This window comes from Capsicum annuum, chromosome 5 (genome assembly GCF_002878395.1).
Source record: "Capsicum annuum cultivar UCD-10X-F1 chromosome 5, UCD10Xv1.1, whole genome shotgun sequence".
In the NCBI taxonomy this organism is placed as follows: domain Eukaryota; kingdom Viridiplantae; phylum Streptophyta; class Magnoliopsida; order Solanales; family Solanaceae; genus Capsicum; species Capsicum annuum.
Genome location: NC_061115.1, coordinates 191420412 through 191442526, shown reverse-complemented (window position 1 = coordinate 191442526; position 22115 = coordinate 191420412). Strand labels below are relative to the sequence as shown.

General features: G+C 37.2%; 1 protein-coding gene across 1 annotated transcript in view; it reads left to right on the top strand.

Annotated features, from left to right (window-relative positions):
- Positions 1-22115, top strand: part of LOC107871069 (structural maintenance of chromosomes protein 6B) — a gene marked incomplete in the record, with an annotated part of 59070 nt that overhangs the window by 17148 nt on the left and 19807 nt on the right. The window contains 12 exon segments of the mRNA XM_047413312.1: positions 165-241; positions 367-442; positions 8746-8820; positions 9671-9775; positions 12384-12553; positions 12773-12875; positions 13274-13386; positions 13905-14109; positions 21055-21186; positions 21317-21431; positions 21531-21616; positions 21727-21822. Of these exon segments, the coding sequence (XP_047269268.1) occupies positions 165-241; positions 367-442; positions 8746-8820; positions 9671-9775; positions 12384-12553; positions 12773-12875; positions 13274-13386; positions 13905-14109; positions 21055-21186; positions 21317-21431; positions 21531-21616; positions 21727-21822 (1353 nt within the window).

Below are 22115 nucleotides of genomic sequence, written 5' to 3'. Positions count from 1 at the left end.
CCCAGTAACTAAAACGAGCTATGAGTTTGGTGGTAAGATTAAAACTAGTCATCTAGGAAAAATGTGTGTTTTGCTGAGTTCAATTATTTAGCTGATTAAGTGTGGGGTTTTATGTTTACCTTGTGAAAGTTACTTACATGCTTCTACCTTCCAATGTACTGTAGGCCGAAGAACATGATATGGAGGTGAAACTGAAGGAGCTCCAAGCTGAGATTGACAGGGCTAATGTTATATTTCGAAGGTCATAGAATATTGTGTTCTAGAAGTATTGATTGTGTTACTGCTTGACTCCTTCACGAGTAATGTTTGTCTTTTAAGAAGTTATTCTTTTGATCAAGCTGACATTTTGAAACTGTAATATGTCAGGTTGAAGAATGAAGAAGATACCTTAATAGATAAAATTAATCAGGTGAAGGATCAGATAAGCAAAATTGGTCATGAGGTAAAAAAGATATTAGCTGACTTTCCACTGTTCAACAAGCATGACAGAGAATGCGGAAGCTTTCTTGACTTGCATAGCCTTTTTGATCGATGCTGTGTTCATTTTTTTTTTTCGAGACCCAAATTGGGTGAGCCGTGACTGGCACATATTAAGCCATTGCCCACTAAGTAAACCCTTAATCGCTTTACTGGTCCAATATGTGATATCATTTATCTCAAAGAACAGGTCATATATTCTGTGGAATTAGTTCAGGTGTGCACAAGCTGGCCCGGATACCACAGTTATAAAAACAAAGAACAGGTCATATATAGCATAATACAGTGAAAAAATCATAATTGTAGAACAGTGTCCAAAGTAATTAACAGTAACCCACAATCCATTATCACCATGGAGTATCTTAATAAAACGGAGTCAAATAAAGTTGAGAGGCAGCCCAAAGAAGCATAACGTTATAAAGTAAAGACTAGCTACCGCCTCCCAAATGAATTTTCATCCCAAGACTTGTAGCAGATGGCAGAATTTTTATACAGAATAGGTTGGTGGTTATGATTAGTAATCAGGTTAGAAGCTTTATGCTCAGGGAGATCGAAAGCATTTCACACTTGTTCTTTAAATGTGAAGTATCAGCTCAGTTATGGAACAAGCTTTTAAGTGGCAGGGGCTATGTAGAGCACCTATGGACTGGCAAGAAGAATTAAACTGGGAGCACTGTATGCTGGATTACGAAGTACTATAATAGAAATTTATTGGATGGCTATGGCTGCATATATGTACTACATCTGATGTGAGAGATATCAAAGAGTCCAACAATAAGCAAAAGGAACCAGAAGCTATCACTAGACACATTTTTCAGGAGATCTTTTACAGGGAGCTGTGAGGCGGAATATAGCACAGAAATTTGAGCATTTCAATTCTTATCCTTAGAGCAAGGGGAAGAGTTGTGCAGTTTACTAGGCATGCGTAACAAAGTAGAAAGTTGTGTTTACTGTTAGTTGGGGCTGTCAAACTGCTTTTGATTTTCAGTGCAGCATTTTTCACAATTGGAAATGTAGTCTTTTATTTACAAATAAAAGAAAACCAGTTTAGGAGGATCAGAGTAACATAAGCAAGAAGATGGTCTCCCGTTTGTGGGAACATTTAATGTATTTTCTTCTCTTTGATTTTCTTAACTGTCTTCTCATCCAATCAAAAATGATTTTATCATTTCAGAATCGGCAAGTCAATATGGATATATACCCCATCTATATCTCTTCCTGTCATTTTGCTAGTCAATTTTGAATACTTGAGCCGTTGATTTTGGGTCCTCTCTATGTGGACATAACCTTCATATACATGTGTGATTTTTGGGTGATGCCCCAGTGCCCTTCTGTATACCTCCTGGGCCCTGGCTCCTAGACACAACTCAATAATGTGTAACTAATTATACTTATTTGGTAAAAGTAACAGTTCATTAATATGTACAGGGATACTACACCAAAAATGTGTAGCCCCCTCAAAATAAAGCAAGTTACAATTGGAGCCTTATACTAGATACTTATGAATGGTCTAGAACATCAAAAATGTTTTCAGTTTGTACTATCAATTCCTGTTTGCACCAAAAATAATAGAGAGCTAAGCAATTCAACTTGAACTTCTGAATATTACATTGCTCGTCCTCAAAACTTCTCTGGTTCCTTTCTGTCCTAGCAGACCACTAAATGCATGCAGGGACAATCTTCCATCTCTCCTCTGTAAGCTGCATTTTCATCACTATTCCAGCTGTTCGGAACATCCTTTATTCTACCTGACATGACCCACTTGATTTTCCTCAGACTAATGAAAATCTTCCATAGCTGATCTGTCCATTTAAGTGAAAAAGAGATGGCTGTTTGTCTCTGCCTGTTCATTACAAAGGTAGCATCTGGAGCATAATTGAATTCTTCTTTTGTTCAAATTTTCACGAGTCAGAACTTTTTCTGAGTGTATGCATCAATGCATAAATTGTTTATATGAATACATCTAATTCTAAAATCATGGAGTAAAGAAACATGATTATAATGATCCCCGAGATATAAACGGGTAGAATCTCGAAAGGTATCCAAAATCAGCTTACCACCAACTATACCCTCATGTGTGTGTGTCTATATATGTAAATGGAAATTAAAACTCATTCAAAATATTCATGTTATTTTGGAATCATTTCACAAGCAATTTATTGAAAAACGAGAAGTCTCTATTTACCATGATTTCAAGCTGTGTATTGCTGCTACACTTTTACAGTCAACCTAAAATCTTCAAAATTTGCTCAAAATATGGTTTAGATGCTATTAAATTCACCTAAACACCTCATCTTTTAATATTGGTTTTAGGTATAAGGTTTCAGTACAGCCCATGTACTGTGTGATATAATACAAATTTACCATGTTCAAAAAAAAAATATTGGTTTTAGGTTGGACTCCGACCGTCGGAGTTAACTCGGTCAAACTTGGTCTAACCAAGGGACACATTTTTGTTCTAGGTTACCCATAGTCTCCTTTGTCCAATTCCGCCATTTATTAGCCATTAGATCCACTAGATTAATTCTATGCTTAAATCTCCAATTTCAAGGTAAAAATATACATAGATTCATGTATATTATCCAAATAACGTCAGGATCGTCCCCTTAAAATGTAATTTATTGTCACTTTTACTACTAAAATAATAGCATTGGGAATCTCACCTCAATGCTAGTGCTATGCATGGAGTGATTTCTCTCAAATATGTGACCTTGTTCTGCAACGTGTTTAGGATATTGATATTTGCGAAGAACACATCTTTTTATGTTCTGGCATGGCTGCGATCTAAGTTGATTGGGCTCTGCAAAAATACTGCTAGATATATGTCAGATCCTCCAAAACCCCGTGCCGGATCCTCCAAAATGCAAATCTAACAGAGGATCCAACACACACTCAACTACATCTTTTGGAGAATCTGAGAAATATAGGCTTCAATTATGGAGCCAACTATGAGATTTAAATGCTGCTAGGCCTGGGCAGGTCTACAATGATCCTACAGCTGATCAATTGATCGCGGCCCCATGATTGCGGCTCAGTCCATGTGATGCCCTGAAGTGGTACTTGTCTCCCAACCCACTTTCTATTGCATTTGCGACTGCACCAGATTTTATCCAAATTGTTCCAAAACAAGTCCGAACCCTCCAAATTCAATTCAAACCATCCATACAAGTGGCAAACAGTTACTTACATCAGTTTAATATCAGCTCAAAATGCTGTTTAGTATGCAAATAGTCAAACCGAAGGTCAAGATGTTACATTTATACCATGCCTAGATAGTTTCTGGAAGAATGCTCTACATTTGCTCTTCTGCTGTAACAGTACCATGATCCTGTACACTTTTATGCCTCTAACTTCTTGATTCTTGCTAGTAATCTGACATGGTATAGTTTGACAAGTCTTCCACTGATTTGCATGCTTCAGAATCAAGGATAAATACTTTGTTTAAGCAAATTAAAGCTTTTCCACTATCATGTGACTGACTGCAAAAATGCTTGTGTAGAGAGTGGATGAAAACTATGGGTAACATAGATGTTGATCTTGGTATAGAAAGGTTCTTAGTTACTTACAATTTTTCTGTACAGTTTCCCTGTTTTTATTTTCTGTTTTTTTGATTGAAATGTTTTTGTTCTATGTCCTGATACCTGTGGCTAGATTATAATGAATAACCCTTTTTTGCAGAATGAGTCTTATTTTTTCTTTGGTGATAGTGATACAAAATTGATGCACAAAGATCGATTGTGGATCAGTTTTAGGAATTAATTAGAAAAACTGATGTGCTTAACGGGGAATTAATCCGAGATCTTACCTAAGAATAGAAATGATAGAAGAAGAAGAAACTATTATTTCATTGAATGCCTTGAGATCTTACAAGAGGAGGTATTTATAGCTAATGAATGGAAGAACTGATCTAACTCATTCTAACCAACTAACAATTGGACACTGCTACATTACTAACTACTGCTACAATGTTACCCCTTTTTTATGAAAACAGTAAACAGTGTGTAATTCAGTTTAATACCAGCTCAGCATTTGCAACTACTAATCCACCTCATCACTAACTAATTCACCTTATCTATGATCTTCCACTTGTTGGCCAAGTGTTAACTTGGTTTCAGGTGGTGTCGGGCCTAAAAATTAATCTTCGAAAGTGTGAGATCATTCCCGTTGGTGAGGTCGACAACATTGATTTGCTTGCACAGGTTTTGCAGTGTCATGTAAGGGCTCTACCTACCACTTATTTGGGTTTACCCCTGGGGGCCTCAAATAAAGACATTAATGTATGGAATACGGTTCTTGAGAGGGTAGAGAAGAGGCTTATTGGTTGGCAAAAACGATACTTGTCCAAAGGAGGGAAAGAAGTGCTTATCAAGAGCACATTATTGAGCTTCCCCACATACTATGTCTTTGTTTCATGCTCCTACCAGTGTTATAGGAAAATTGGAAGGGCTACAAAGAAACTTTCTTTGGGATTCGGCAGTTGGAACAAGAAAACTTCATTTGGTCCAATGGGAGAAAATGACTACTACTAAAAAATTGGGGAATGGTGGAGTCAAAGATTTGAAGGTATTTAATAGAGCTGCAATAATAGTGGAGTTTCGTGATAGAGGTCTATTCTTTATGGAAAGGGGGGGGGGGAGGTTTGATAGTAGAAAAATCTGGGTTGATAGAAGGGGGGTAGAGATCAAATATCAGTATGCCATTTGGGTGTGGAGCAATATTATGAAGGGATGGGCTGATTTTGAGGTTAACATCTCATCCAGGGCAGGGGGCGGGAAGAGAGTTAGTTTTTGGAAAAACAAGTGGTGTGGAGATGTGGTACTAAAAGATGAGTTTCCGAGCTTTTATAGGTTTTCTTGTTAGAGGGAGGCGGTAGTCCATCATATTAGGGGGTTACAAGGGGAAGAACCTTCTTGGGATTTGAAGTTCAGGAGGAATCTTCAAGACTAGAAGGTTATTGAGTTTTATTGAGAATATGTTAAATAATAAAAGTGTGCTCTCTCTAACACCTTAAGCTTTTACATGAAATAGTCACACAATTAACATGGTATCAGAGCAGGCAGAGGTCATAGGATCGAATCTCACCGCCACCCATTATTAAAAAGAATTTTCATGTGCTTGGCGCATGAAAAAAAATCAGTCACGCACGTGAGGGAGCGTGTTGAGAATATAATTAAATAATAAAAGTGTACTCTCTCTAACAACTTAAGTTTTTAAATGAGATGGTCACACACTTCAACAAGTTCCATAGGTTACTAGCTCTACTTCATCAGCATCGCGAGCCAGTTGATAGATCCGATGCTCTGAAATGGAAGTTGGGGAGTAATTGGGTTTTTTCTGTCAAGTTCTCTTCTGTGAGAAGCTTTTGGTGTGAGAAGCTTTTGGTGAGGGAGGTGGAGACTTTCCCCGTAAAGTCGATTTGGATTTCTAAGGTGCCGAGAAGGGTGTGCTTTTTCTCATGGTTAGCTGTTAGAGGAGTGATTTTGATGGCGGAAAACCTTAGCAAAAGAAAGTTCATATGCATTGGCTGGTGTTTCTTATGCATGAGGATGTTGATCATCTTCTACTACGTTGCAACCTGACTTCGAGACTGTGGTGGAATATGTTTAGCTGGTTTGGTATGTCTTGGGTGATGCCTAAATCCGTGAAGGATATGTTGTTTTGCTGGAAATTTGGAAAAAACAGGAGAGTGCAGAGCTTGGAATGTTGTCCCTTTAGTGTTGATGTGGATCGTTTGGAGTGAGAGAAGTAGGAAGGATTTTGAAGGGGTAGAAATGACTTTTGAGCAGTTGAGGAGTAGCCTCTAGTCCCTTATTTATTTTTGGTGCACCAATGTAGTGTCGGGTTTTATAGGGGACTGACTCTCTTTTATAGAGAACCGTGTCATGTTGTAGGTTCTTTAATTTTTGGTACCTCTTATATACGGCCAATTTTGGTCCTGTAGTTAATGACACTATTTGCCTAACAACAACAACAAACCCAGTGTATTCCCACAATGTGGGGTTTGGGGAGGGTAAGATGTACGCAGTCCATACCGCTACCTCCGAAGAAGTAGAGAGGCTATTTTCGATAGGCCCCCGGCTCAAGATAAATGAAACTATTTGCCTGATAATAAAAATTGATCTTCCACTTGTATCATATAGTAACAGAAGAACAAGTCTCATTTTCCTCATGTTGGCTTCTGGTCCTGTTAAATTTTAACAATCAATAGATCTTGCTTTCCTGATGGTATTAAGTCCTTATGACTGCTGTTAATGCATTTTGTTCCAATTTTATACTATTCAATTTCTGGTATTAGAAACCTTTCATGAAGTTGCCTAAGGATTATAGTGTAGTCTTTCCATAACAATAGACAACGACGGTGGTGAATTGTGTAATATTTATGTTAAAGAATGGATCTTGGACCTAATTTAACCTCAAAAGCTAGCTCATGAGGGGAAGATTGCTCAAGTCCATATAAGGAGATCACCCATCTCATTAACCACCAATGTGGGACTTTCTTTTTTTCGTGAACACCCTACCCCACGCTCAGACCTAGTTAACCGGGTGTGGACAATCTCCCCGAATCTCAATTCGGGGGCCCAACATTGGGTGCGATGGACCCTGCTCTGATACCATGTAAGATTGGTACCAAAAGTGTACATTTTATTCATCCGAGAGCAACAAATTTATAGTATAGGAAAGCAAACATAACAGAATCCAATCGCTTGATTTTATCAGATATGACTATCAAGATGTGATCTTTTTGAATGTTAAAGAATGAATCTTGAGCCTAACTCAACCTCGAAAGCTAGTTCATAAGGGGAGGATTGTCCAAGTCCATATAAGGAGATCACCCATCTCATTAACCACCAATGTGGGACTTTCTTTCTTTCTTTAACAATTTATGCCAATGATAGTTACATTAATGATTAGGATTATAACGTTTGTTGTCAACAGAAAAACAGATATATGAACTACCAATCTTGGTTTGTCATTGTCTAGCATGATTAATAAATTAAAAACTGGAATTGGTTTGTGTAATCAGTAATGTGGCAATTTATTACAACAACAACCATACTCAATCTCAAAGTTCTTAGATTTGGCAGGAAGAATCCTTTATATCCATTCCAAATCATTTGTCATTAATTTTAATACTTAATACTTTGTCATCAAATGCAAATTTTGAATTCTTTTAAAATATTAAGTCTCTAAATTCTGACACTCTAATACTGACATATAAATCTCTAAGAATTTAAAATGCTCAAACATCAGACCTATTACAAGTGTACCAACTATGTCTAAACCTGCAACACAAATTGTTGGTGCTGCCTATATGTATACTTTGGTTCATTAAGTTTATACATATATTCTTTAAGCACCAATTCTTGTTTTAATTTTTCCTCAACAACTCTTCTTTTTCTTGATAAAGTAAATAATTTATGAATGACGGGGACAACCCAGTATACAAACTATGTACCAGAGGGTAGAGAACTTACAAGCAAAATACGATTTTCCACAAAAGAAACCCAATCTTCTCTATACAAATGGGGATATTATGGGTACACTAAAAGGAAACTAGAAACAATACCCTTCAAACGCCTCCGTATTCTCTCTTTCCATATAACCCACATGATACCTAATGGAGCAGCTTAACACTCGAACTTCTTTTACCCCTCCAGCAGGTCCAACTATGCAACCCTAAACATCAGTTCTTATGCTGACTAAATTCCAGTATGTCTATACTGCGTAATTCATGCATAGAACAGTCTGTACTTCTTTGATTCTAGGTTTGGTTCCTTCAACAACTGTTTGAGACATCAATCTTCAATTTGTTTTTTTCTCCTTTTCATTTAGTTTATGTAAGTGGCTTGCACTTGGCATATTAGCACAACAAAGGTTTTGTATATAACTTCTTAGGTAATTTTTGGCTTATTGATTTTATCACTAATTGTCATTTGTTATAATTATTAGGATTATCACAGCTAATACTGCTGCTGTGGAACTGCTACTATTGTTTCTTCTTTAGCATTTGCTGAATAAGGATACGATTGGAACGCAATGCAATGTTAATTGTAGCGACGACTTTGCTAGAAACTTTATTCCAAGGAAATGTTTGAATTTAGCTCTTGAAATTTTTTATAGAACTTAAAAGCCACAGGAAAGTAAAGGACTCTTGAGTTATCTCGTAGTAATATATTTCATTTTGCCCTTAATTTCATTTTTTAGACGCAGTTTATTTTTTTTTGATGTGGAAATAATTGATTTGTACTATTCTTTTGGTTCTTTAAGATTGAAGAGTATGAGAAGAAGGATCGTGACATTCGCTTTCGCATTCGTGAGCTTCAACTTCATCAAAGCAACAAGGTATCTTACCTCTACTATCTTGGCTAGTGTTCTTCTTAGAGTTTCTTTATTTTGCTTAGCTTTCTTAAAGAGAGGAAATTCATTTTGCAAAGTTCTTAGCTTCCTTAGCCCTAACAATTGATACTTTGGTGGTCTTCCAAATTTTATAGTCAGATGGGTTTGAATTTTGGCATTACCTTCTGATTTTCTATTGACCTAGATGAACCGTCTTATTTCCACTTTCAACAATTTTTTTGAAGATGATCCATTAGAATTGTATTTTGGTTATCAAGAGCTCAATATGCAGGCATACAATAGCTAAGAGAATTGTTAAACATGAGATACTGTATATCTCAGCTACATATAATGCTATTTTCTGCAATCATCCTTGATTTTTGTTTTTATTTTTGTCTAGTGAATGCGAAGAGTAAGTCAATCTTTTCTCTGGATGTTCTTATGCCTTTTCTGGTATGGATTTACCTCTGCTGCCTGTGACGTGTTTTAGTGATAAACTATGCTTTTGTCAATAGAAAGAGAAGAAATTTGGGGAATGAATTGCTTGATTATTCCCTCAAGTATGTTGGGGTTTAAATAATGTTTACAAGTAGTCCTGGTGTTGTTCAGTTGATTAGATTGAGTCTTGGCAGAACTATCCTGCAGATTTTGGGTTGTTTGTGTCAGCCTTGTGTGGATTTCTTTAAGTTTATTTGTGTAATAATCTTCATTAGAAGTTGAGTATTCCATATGGGACTTTTTGGGGTGGGGAATTATATAATAAGGTCAAGTTCATGACAATGTAAGTTGTAAATGCAATTGATGCTTTCTTTCTCTGCAAACATTGCTGTTTGGCACTGATGTTCTTTTTTCTCAGGTTACGGCTTTTGGAGGAGGTAGAGTGATGAGCCTCTTGGAGGTGATTGAAAGACAACATAGAAAGTTCAACAGGGCGCCGATTGGTCCAATAGGTGCTCATGTGGTATGTGATGGAGAAAACTCATCATACATTAGTGAAGTATATCTTCTCATGCTTTTCTTTCCCGAGCTTACGAGCTAATTGTTGAAGTGTATGACCATCTCATCTAAAAGGTGAAGCTGTTAGAGAGAGCACACTCTTAATTACTTAAATATGTCTTCAATACGCCTGCTCTAGTGTGCGCTTGACTTTTTTTCATGGGCCAAGCATGTGGAAATTCTTTTTAATAACTGATGGCAATGACTTGAACCTAAGGCCTCTGTCTACTCGATACTACTATTTATCCAGTCTATACTCGATAATACTATTTATCAATGGAATCTTCAATCCCTGCTTGCAACTTATAGTTGCTCCCAATTGGCCAACCTACCAGTTTCTGTCCCGAGATCCAAAATATTTTTCCGCAGAGATGAACATTCCTTTTTGTGATCTGGCTACTTCAATTCCGAAGAAATATTACAGCTTCCCTAGATCCATGATATCAAACTCCTGAGCCAAGAGCTTCTTCGGTCAAGCCATCTCTTGTTATGACTGTCTCAACGTCAATTATAAAAAGAGTGATTATACTTATGATGTCTTATAAAGAGAGTATGACATGCATTGAGCTGTTTATAACTGAAAACATTCATGGTTTTACTGGATCTGTTAAACTACCTTAATGCTGAGGAATACAGCATTACCAGTTTAAGAGACTTTTTTTTAAACTGGTAATATTGTATTCCTCAGCATTAAGGTCATGCTGTACAAAGGAAATAGGAAGAAAAACAAAATTTAAATAACCTAGAAGGTGTACTATCTGTTCAGCTTCATCTATAGATTCCTGTTTACACCAAAAAAGCAAGGATATGAGACAATTCCATTTAACTTTCTGATGGAATTAAATCCATCCTCAAAACATCTCTCATTCCTCTCTTTCCACATTGAGTGAGTAACCTTTTAGCCACCCATTTTGCACAGCTATCCTCGTCATGCTATGAAGTTCTTCCATAGCTAATAGAAAGAGGAAGGGTGACATAGGATCCCTTGTTTGAGGCCTATGAAGTTCTTCCATAGCTAATAGAAAGAGGAAGGGTGACATAGGATCCCTTGTTTGAGGCCCCTTTTAGAAGGCAGAAAACCTAAATGGAGAACCTAACAGTTTTAATACAAAAGCTGATCCATCCATCTGTCTCTGCTTCAGTAACTTTACGAGAAAGTCCCAATTCACATTGATCATATGCCTTCTTCATATATAACTTGCACATGATGCCAGAGTCATTGCCTTTCAATCTGGAGTCCGCACATTCACTTGCTATAAGAGCAACATCCATGATCTGCCTTCTCTTTATGATTGTATTTTGATGTTTGTCAACCAACTTACTAATCACCTTTTCTATCTTTCATCTAGAACTCTAGTCAAGATTTATAGACTCCACTAATGAGGCTTATTCGTCTGAAATCCTGAACTCTGAAGCACCAACTTTTTTGGGTATTAATGCTATATAGGTACCACTGATATGCTTTTCAAAAACTCTGAAATCATGGACATGCTTCAATGTCTTCATAACATCTTAATTAGATTCTAGAAAGCCTGGTAGAAGCACATTGGGAGGCATCAGGATGAATCCAGGATGAACAAAAAGTTTAATCTACGCAGCTTTCCTTGAGTTCCCTAATCATCAAATCCAGGATGAATCTTCATAGACTTCTTTTTTTAAGTTTTCTTGCCGGAATGCAATTTTGAGATCAAACAACAGCTATTCCCAGACAAGGTTGGCTGCACAGGATTACAAGATTCTGGTTGTGTTTGTTTTTGCAATAGGAGCAAATGTTTACTGGTTGTCAACTCCATATGTATGACTGAATGCTTTAGCTATCAATCTGGTCTTGAACCTCTCAGTTCTCACTCAAATCATTGGTTTTACGTTTCACAGTGAACATCCACTTGCAGCGGACCAATTTCTTGTATAGTGGATGAGTGACTAATTTCCAACTCTTATTTTCTCTAGACCTTTCATTTCTTAGCCCAAGCTTCTTTCCACTTGGGATCTTTGAGAGTCTTCCTCTAATTTGGGTTGCACTAAAGTATGGTTCAGATTCTTTAAAAGTAACATTCACACCAACAAAAACTTTCTTGATGGTGGATGGTAATTCCAATAGCCTTTGTATTGGATACCCAATGAACACACATTTGAGGGCCTTCAGATCCAATTCCCCGCGTTCGAATTATGACCATAATAACACACCCAAATACCTTTGGAGGAACAATATAAACATTTTTCCCATGTAGGACCTATAAAGGACTCATATAGTTGAGTGCTTTTAGAGACATTCTATTGATAAGACTAGGAGCTGCTACAATTGCATCTCCCTAGTAAGGTTTTCGGGAATATACGGTGAACATATACGATTTAGCAACTTTCAAGAGATGTCTATTTTAAAAATTTAGTCACTCCAGTCTTTTGCACTAGTTAAGGACAACTAGCTTGGTGGATGATAGCATTAAGCACCAAAATAGATTGTTTTGCTATTATCAGATACCCTAGTTGCATTTGCATTTAATACATTTAGCTTTCCTGCTGGTTTAACTTTTGAGAGCTCATGCTAAACAATTATCAACATGTTGTCGCAGACCTTAATTGATGGTGACAAATGGGGTACTGCTATTGAAAGTGCCGTTGGCAAGATGCTTAACGCTTTTATTGTTACTGATCATAAAGATTCCCTTTTATTAAGAGCATGTGCAAGGGAAGCGAACTACAATAACTTACAGATTATCATTTACGAGTTCTCTAGACCAAGGTAATGATCTTTCTCTATATGTTCGACGTGTGTGTGTGCGTGTATAGATAGGGATGATTATATCCTTGAACATTGTTGGTGGATGATATATACCAGTCACTTCTATATGTTCAAAAAGATATATACCAGTCACTTATGTGGAGATTGATACTTATCTAGTTTATTTCTGATAAGTGGATTATTTATTTATCAAGCTTTTGCTTTTATTTATTGGTGTAGGTTGCATATTCCCAATCACATGCTTCCCCAGACTCATCATCCAACAGCAATTTCTCTTCTACATTCTGACAATCCAACCGTACTAAATGTCTTGATTGATTTGGTAAAGTTCTATTCTGTGGGTAATTTTAATTCTTGATAATTGCCAAACGTAACTATTCCTTAGTGCTGTAGCTTCGTGCTGATCATAATATCAAATATAAATGATGTTTACTTTAGGCATAGGAATATGATGGCTAATTTGCAGTAAACACTCCTTATTGCCATAACAATTATGATTATGGTAGCTCGGCTTATCCCCTGCAGTCACCGTAATTCCATGTTTCTTTTATTCTCCTCACTTCTGGTTTCTCTTAGTTGTTAGTTCCGATTGGGTTTCTTATTTGAACGTCAGACAGTTTTACAGTCGCTTATGTTGATCTGTAATCACTGTTACATCCGTATTTTACTCTTTAGATTAGTTGTGCTGATTATGCGTTGATGTTTCCTGGATCTTATTAGGGTAATGCTGAGAGGCAAGTGCTAGTTAAAGACTATGATGCTGGAAAAGCAGTCGCTTTTGATCAAAGGATTTCAAATTTGAAGGAGGTTTACACTTCTGATGGGTACAAAATGTAAAAATTATGAAATTTCTAATATGCTGCTTTATTTTATTTTATTTTGGATAACCCATGTGCCGCTTAATTTTCTCATCTCCGAACCAAGTTGTTTTCTGTAATCTTGTGAGTAACTCCCAGTATGCGTCAGGTCGAGGTATTGGCTAAGTTGCACGTGGTTTAGGTATAGATTCACCTAGTACTTGGTGGACAAAATATCTGCTGATTGGCTTTTGATTTATTCCGGATATAATTAGATATATAAATTGCCTTCCAACAGCTTATTTTATGTGGTTTTAGGATGACTAGCCTGATGCTCTGCCAACGAAAACAAGTCTGACAATAGTTTGTTTATTACAAGAGAACATCCTCTAGTATAACCATTATGTTAATTCAACATGGCATAAAACTTATAATTAGTAGTTATGATCCTTAACTAATCTAATTTACTCTTTTTACATTTCTTATTTTGGTCTTGACTTATGTAGAACAGTACATTTTGCACTGACATGATTAACATACCCAAAACTTCCTAGGTTTTCTCGGGGTTCTGTCCAAACTATTCTTCCACCGATGAAGAATATGAGAGGTGGGCGTCTTTCTGGTTCATATGAAAATAAAATTAAAACTCTAGAAAGCGAAGCATTTGAGGCACAGAACATAGCTCGACAAACCAGGGGTATGAAGAGGAGTATCAATGAAGAGCTTCAAGGACTCCAGGATAATCTGCAAAGCGCTAAGGTACTTGTTATTTTTACTTAAGTGCATTCTCCACCAGAGTAATAGCTTTAACTCTCTAAGGCTGTTGCAGATGTCACTTTGGTTTTACTTTTATCAGAAGTAAAAGTGGTTTTCCTTTCTTCTGTCTTTCGTTCTTTCTTCATCTCACTTTTGTGTAGGGACATCATCTCAGTGTTACTCTTTGCTATCTGGTCATGATGTATATTTCATTACTTTATTGTGTATGAATACTCGATACGGGCAATCCTTGACATAATATTTAGATAATGATTAGTCTATCTATCAGTTGCATCATACTTCTACTGTTCCATCGTATAAATTTGTGAAAGAGCATCAAGCCTCATGACTGTTTGCTCTGACCCAAAAGCTGAGGATTTGGAGCATGAAAATTAGTGCGTAGCCATTAAGCCCAAACCTATGAACATAAAATTATAAACTGGTGTTGTAAATTTTAAATAGGATCCTTCAAAGATTCTACTACCTCCCTCAGTTTTATAATTATTTACTCAAGTCTTGCTCTCGTTTATTAAGATGTCGGAGAAGCTAAACATATGAGATCATAGACGTAGATTGCTTGCTGCTGACCCCTGACCTGGGGGTGGGGGGTGGGGATGTCCAAAGTTTAACATAAAGTACACAAACATGCTCACAAAGAGCTACAAGACAGCCAAAATATACTGAGGATCATATAAAGCTTTGTCTTATCAGAAAGGACAATTGTGATGCCCTTCATGGCCTGCATTTTCCGTGTGAAGCCAATGACAAGGGTTTTCAGCAGGCCTAGATTGGGCTTCATGGAAAAGAATCTGAACAAAACAAAAGCAGAAAGCATGTGGAAGGGTGCCTCCACAGGTTGACCATGTTTCTTGAAAAAGATTTTCCGAGAAAGGACAAACACCTCTGAAGTGGCTATATATTCAAATTTACATAATGATCTATATGCTTTGACATCCAAATACATTGGGATGGGCATCTTTTTCATTTTTGCTACTATGCCTTGTGTTTATTGTTTAGTTTAGTTACTTTTTTTTTCTTTTCTTTCAAATAAGGGAAGTTTTATTTGAGTGTTGGCCGATTTATATGTTTATTGAGCCTTATTGGCTGAAGCAATTCAACATATGTCAGGATTTCAATGACATTTGAATCTTTGTTTTGGGCCCTAAGGTATATGTTTTGGTGTTTGGAATTCTCCTTTTTCCCTATCACCCATGTGTTTTTGAGTTTGTACTTCTAGCATCTACTCATTGCACAACTGTTTGTAGAAAATTGAACATCTTTCTTTTCTATGCTTTACTATGAATTTGTTTAGTATTCCGTGTCTCGAGCCGGGGATCTATCGAAACAGCCTTTCTACTTCTTTAGATGTAGAGGTATGGACTGCGTACATCTTACCCTCCCCAGACCTCATTATGTGGGAATACACTGGGTTTGTTGTTGTTGTTGTTTCTTTTCTCTGTTTTTGACTGTCCTCGTTAGATGCCTAATACCTAATTATTTACCCTTTCCATTAGCATGTTGTTACTATTTTCACTACCTTGAGTGTGTGTAAAAGAACCAATACAACTACAACCACCACCTACCCAGTGTATTTTCACAAAGTGGGGTCTGGGGAGGGTAAAGTGTACGCAGTCCATACCAGTACCTCAGATGAAGTAGAGATGCTGTTTTCGATAGACTCTCGGCTCAGGATAGATAACAGTTTAACAAATAAAAAACATAAAAATAAACAACAAAATGAGATAACACACTGCTAGATAATAAAAGAAACAAGACACCGACAAAGTGATAATATAATTATCTATTTGAGATCACAAACATCATCGGAACAGTATGAACAAGAAACTACAAGCACAGATACAAACAAAGCACTTCTTCAACCATTATGGACGCACTTCTACCCACTAACCCTCTAATCTAATTCGCATCCTCCATACTTTCCTATCAAGGGTCATGCTTTTCGTAAGCTGTAACCGCTTCACGTCATGCCTAATCACCTCCCTCAAATATTTCTTCGGCCTACCTCTACCTCACCTAAAACCTTCCATAGCCAACCTCTCACACCTCCATACTAAAGCATCTATGCACCTCCTCATCACATGCCCGAACTATCGCAACTTCGCTTTATGCATTTTGTCTTCCACCGAAGCGATTCCCACCTTCTCTCGAATAATCTCATTTCTAACCCTATCTTTCCTGATAAGTCCACACATCCATCTCAACATCCTCATCTCCCCTTCAACTTTTGGATATGAGAGTTCTTAACTGGCCAACACTCTGCTCCATACGACATAGCCGGTCGGATTGCTACTCTGTAGTAACTTCCTTTTAAGCATATAAGGCCCTTCTTATCACATAAGACTCCCTAAGTGAGCCTCCACTTCAACCATACTGCACCAATATGGTGCATGACATCCTTGTCAATCTCTCCATTCCCTTGAATTATAGACCCAAGTTATTTGAAACTATCCCTCTTCCAAATGGCCTGAGAATCCAAATCTTTGCTCCGTTGTACATGTATTGAATTGACCTAGTGTATGCCACGGGCATACCTCTAACCTTGAAGCACCTCCATAGAATCTCTCTGGGGGCTTTATCGTACGCTTTCTTGAGATCGATGAACATCATGTGCAAGTCTTTCATCCTCTTCTTGAATTGCTCCACTAACCTCCTCGCGAGGTGAACGACTTCAGTAGTCGAGTGACCTAGCACAAAACCGAATTGATTCTCGAAAATAGTTACGATCCTCTTCAACCTCAAATCTACCACCCGTTCCTAAACCTTCCTAGTATGATTCAACAACTTGATACCCTTATAATTGTTGCAACTATCAATATCCTCTTGTTAATGGAATTATCGTATTCCATCTCCAAGCTTCGGGCATCTTCGCCACCCTAAAAATGATGTTAAACAACCTTGTCAGCCACTCCATACCTGCCCCGCCAGTGCTTATCTAAAAATCCACCGGAATCGCATCTGGCCCAGTTGACCGATCCCTTTGTATCCTAAGAATAACACTGTTGACCTCCTCATAGGAAATTAACTATCTTATTCATTTGTAGGCATTTGAAAGAAATTTCTTTTTGTTTTACCACCCAAATATGTAACCTATACAATCTTCTTGTTATTTGATGGAACTATCTAATGTTTTATTTAGTATCCCAGTGGAGGTGGATTTGTTCAACTGGATGTCAACGATTGTGCAAATTATATCCTACTACCAATTTTAGCATTTCATTTTATCAAACTGAAGATTATCTAAGTCCTTTTCTTTTTGTAGCCTGTGGGTCAAGGAAGATTACGTTGTTCTCAAATTTAGATCTAAGAGCCTGTTTGGATTGACTAATTTTATGCTAAGTTGCTTGGACTGTCCAAAATTGTTGTCGCACCCGTGTTGGATCCTCCAAAGTGACTACTTTTGAATGATTTGACACGCACCCGATGACATTTTTGAAGAGTTCGTGCAACATAGAATTTATGTGCTTTTTAGACAAAATAGCTTTTAAGAAATTTTAGAGCGAGGGTAAAATAAAAGAGTGTTTATAAGCACTTCGTTTTAAGAAAAAAACCAAAAGCTAATCTAAACATGCTATAAGTCTTCAGATTATTTTGTAGAAAGAGCACTTCTGGCTTGTTCGATCCCCAGAATAGTTTCATATGACTGATCATTCTGCTGACAAAACAGTTAACGTTCAGAAAATGCTAAATTAAAGTAGCGTGTGGACCAAGTAGGATTAATTTCTCTCTTTGATTTCATTAGTTGTTTGTTTGCATGCTTTATTTATATCTTCAGATTGTCTGGACAATTCCTCTTCATCTGGTTGTTTGAAAACGTCTCTGTGTCCACATATTTCTTAGAAGATTGTGCTTTTACTACCTAGAAACATACAAATGGTATATATTTAGCACAACCATATTCGGTGATAAAAACGGGAACGTGAGAACCGGAGAACTTTTAGGAGTGATTTTTGAAGGAAAAGATGATAGGGTGCTAAGTTTGCTTTGAGACACAAAAAGAAAGAAAGAGGGGTTGGAGGATAGGAGAAAGAAGGTCCTAGGGAGGGGAGGTAAAGGTGTTCGATTAAGGATAATGAAAGAGAAAGAAAATTGATAGTATATAAAATGAGATATAGAAGAAAGGAAAGGTCAAGGGTCTCCGGGAAGGAGAGGGGTGGGGAAGAAATTCACTCTGTTTTTCGTGGATGTCAAAATTATTTCATGGAATGTGAGGGGTTTGAACAACCATAATAAGAGGACCATCATCAAAGTAGGGTTTAGAGAGTGGGGCCAGGAATTAAAGAGTTGGGCAAATGACTCAGCTTTGTTGGGGACGTCTAGGAATTAAAGAGTTGGCGGTCTTTAACAAAGCTTTGTTGGACAAATGACTCAGGCATTTTAGGATAAAGGTATAAGCTTTGTCAGGAGAGGTGATAGTTGATAAATATAGGGTAATGGAAGGGGGATGGAGAACTAGAGATGTCATTATGCCTTTTGGGTGTGGTTTGTCGAGGAATATAACGAAGGGATGTGATAATTTTAACAAGGGAAAAGGGACAAATATACCCTTAAACTATGATAAATGGTACGTATATACCTTTCGTTATATTTTGGGTACATATATGCTCCCACCGTTAATGAAATGGTATGTATATGCCCCTCACACTAACGGTAGGGGGCATATGTGTACCCAAAGTATGAAGGAGGGTATATACAAACCTTTTATCATAGTTCGGTGGTATATTTGTCCTTTTTTTGCTTTAATTTTTTTTATCTCAAATCATTAACCCAAACTCACTATCCGACCCAATAAACCCAATTAAAATTCAAGAGATGCCTATTTAGCGCACACGTTTTTCCCGACCCTATAACGATATACACATACACTATAGTAATACTTACTACTACCAATTTCCAAAAATAAAAAATCATTAACCCATAACACCCAAAAATAACACCAAATAAATTGAATCCCTCATGTTTCAATTTTCAGCGAAATTCTATTGGGAAAACACTGCCCACCACTGGTCAACACCACATGGCTACTGTCTCTGTCGAACTGAAAAAACCCCACCGACAAACTATAGCTGCACCTGTAGCTCCGGCTTAATCTCCACTCCCTCCAACCAATAAACACCAACTAGTAGCAAAGACCAATCACTGCAATTTGATCGGGGTTCATGTTTAATAGAAAAACAAAAACAAAAGGAGTATCGAGTTTGGAATAAAAAAATAGAGGTCGGGTCGAGTTGGTTTAAAATCGGGTTCGATGCGTTTATTAGGTCAGGTAGTGGGTTTTGGTTAAAAATTTAAAATGAAAAAGGGATAAATATACCCCCGACCTATGATAAATGATACGTATATACCCTTCATCATACTTTGGGTATACATATGCCCCTACCGTTGGTGCGACGGGCATATACATACCATTTCATTAATGGTAAGGGCATATGTGTTCCCAAAGTATGACAAAGGGTATATACGTACCATTTATCATAGTTTGAGGGTATATTTGTCCCTTTTTCGTTTCAAGAAAAATGTCTCATTCAAGGTTGGAATTTGGAGGAAAGTTATTTTTTGCAGGCATAAGTGGTGTAGGGATAGCTTGTTGAAAGATGATTTTCAGGCTTTGTATAGAATGTCATGCCAAAGGAGCCTGTCGGTCCAACAAATTAGGGAGATACATGGTGGAGAAACATTTTGGGATTTGAGATTTAGAAGGCATTTTCATGATTGGAAGGTGACCGAGCTCCAAAGGTTGGTGACCATCCTTCACAGGAAAGTCAATTTGGTGGATGAACCTGATACTTCATGGTGGGGTTTGAGGAACAATGAGGTTTTCTTTGTTCAATCATTCTATGAGAAACTCCTAATTAGGGAGGAGGTTATGTATCCAAGTGATGTAATTTGGATTGCGCTGGTGCCGAGGAAGGTATGTTTTTTCTCATGGCTAGCATCTAGAGGGGTGATATTGACGGCGGAAAACCTTAGAAAGCATAAGGTTGTCTGGGCCAGCTAGTGTTACATGTGTAAGGAGATGGGAGGAAGTGAATCACCTTTTTATACCTTGTGACTTTACCATAAGATTATGGTGGGATATGCTTCGGTGGTTTGGAGTTTCTTGCGTTATGCCAAAATTTGTGAAAGATTTAATGTTTTGTTGGAGAAGCGAAAATAGAAGGAGGCGTAAGGCGTGGAACTTGGTCCCTCTTGTGTTGATGTGGGTTATTGGAATGATAGAAGCTTTTGAGAGGGTAGAGTCGAGCTTTGCTCAAGTGAGGAATAGCCTCCGTCTCTTATTTTCTTTTGGTGCGCCCATAAAACCCCAAGTTGTGTAGAAGAATGGGTGGATTTTGTAGAGAATCATATTTTGTTGATTCTCTACCTTTTGTTTTTTTCTCTATATATGGTCCCAGTCGGTCTTGTTTATGAATGAAATACATTTACCTTATCAAAAAAAAAAAAAAAAGATTTTAAAATGCTTTTTCATGGATGGTTCTTTCTTGCAGAATCATACAACCGCTTTTTAGGTACAACAAGAAACCTTGACTTGCTGTTATTTTTCTTCTCACAGAGATTTGCTGCCTCTTTGAGAGTGAAGCAGTTCTAAACCTTCTAAAATGAAAAGAAAGGAAAAATATATTGTACTTGTACTGCAGAGAAGTATTGGTGCTGCTCTTATCTAATAGGGTGCATTATTCTTTCTGGAGCATCATTATTATGGTCAAGACAAAGGAGCATCCTTGGCAGTCTCAGTGACTGTAAACATATTCTTTTGAATTTTCATACTTATGGCTCCTGAGTAAATTGCTATGACAGGCTATGACAGAATTTCCTCTAATGAGTTCTGATAAGACTGTAATTCAGACTGATATATGTGAGTGGGGTTTCCTAAGTTTTGAATGAAATGAACAACTATTGATATAACCATTAGTTCCTCTGCTCCTGTAGAAGAGGCGCCATGATGCAGAGCGAGTTTTGAGGTCCAAGGAGTTCAGCTTGCAGGATTTTAAAAGGTCATATGTTGCTGAATCTAGCTCCACTGCTGTATCAACAGTAGATGAGCTTCATGTAGAGCTATCGGTTTGTTCCTCTTCTCATCCACCCATATATTCACTTCCGTTGCGGGGTTTCAGTTTCAGTTTCGATGTTTTCTTGTTCTTTCAGAAGGCATTCCACTATTGTCTTTTTTTTTTTTTTTTTAAACGTACAGAAAATTCGTGATGAGATGCATGAAAAAGAAAATTCGTTGGAAAAGCTTCAAGTGAGGTTGAAAGAAGCAGACAACAAAGCTAATGATGTCAAAGTATCCTTTGAAAATTTATGTGGTATGCCACATTTTGCTTCTTTGTCAGGTTCGAATACTTCCAAGTATATTTCCTTATATATGCCCTTTTCATAAATTCCGTTCCATTCTGAAAATGTAGAATCAGCAAAAGTGGAAATTGGCGCCTTGGAGGAAGCAGAACGTGAGCTAATGATGATTGATAAAGATTTAAAAGATGCAGAATTGGTTCAGTCCTACTTTCTTCTTTTAATTGACACTACATATATTTTTTTTTACTGTGTTGTGATGTTTATTGAAATTTATGGTATGTGGTGCAATTTAAACTCTTATTTCAGAAGAAGAATCACTATGAAGATGTAATGAGTACCAAAGTTCTTTCCCAACTCAAAGCTGCAGAAGCAGAGTATCAGGACCTTGAGCACAGGCGCAGGGTATGTATAATTTCTTATATTCATATAGTTCTATGAACACTAACTGGGATTGATCAAGATATTGTTTATTGTACTACTTACCAAAATAAAAATCCTTTATAATGCGCATTATTTGCATTGCCAGTGAAGTTCAACTTGTTAAATGTTAGCCAGAATAACTTGATGAAGTGCTTAAACTCAAAGGGCCTTTATTAGGATATTTTGTTGTATACTTGTGACTTCTGGCTTTCCTAGTTTTTTTTCCTATTGTAAATGCATTTTCATTTGTGAGTTTGTGATTATTTCTATGTTAC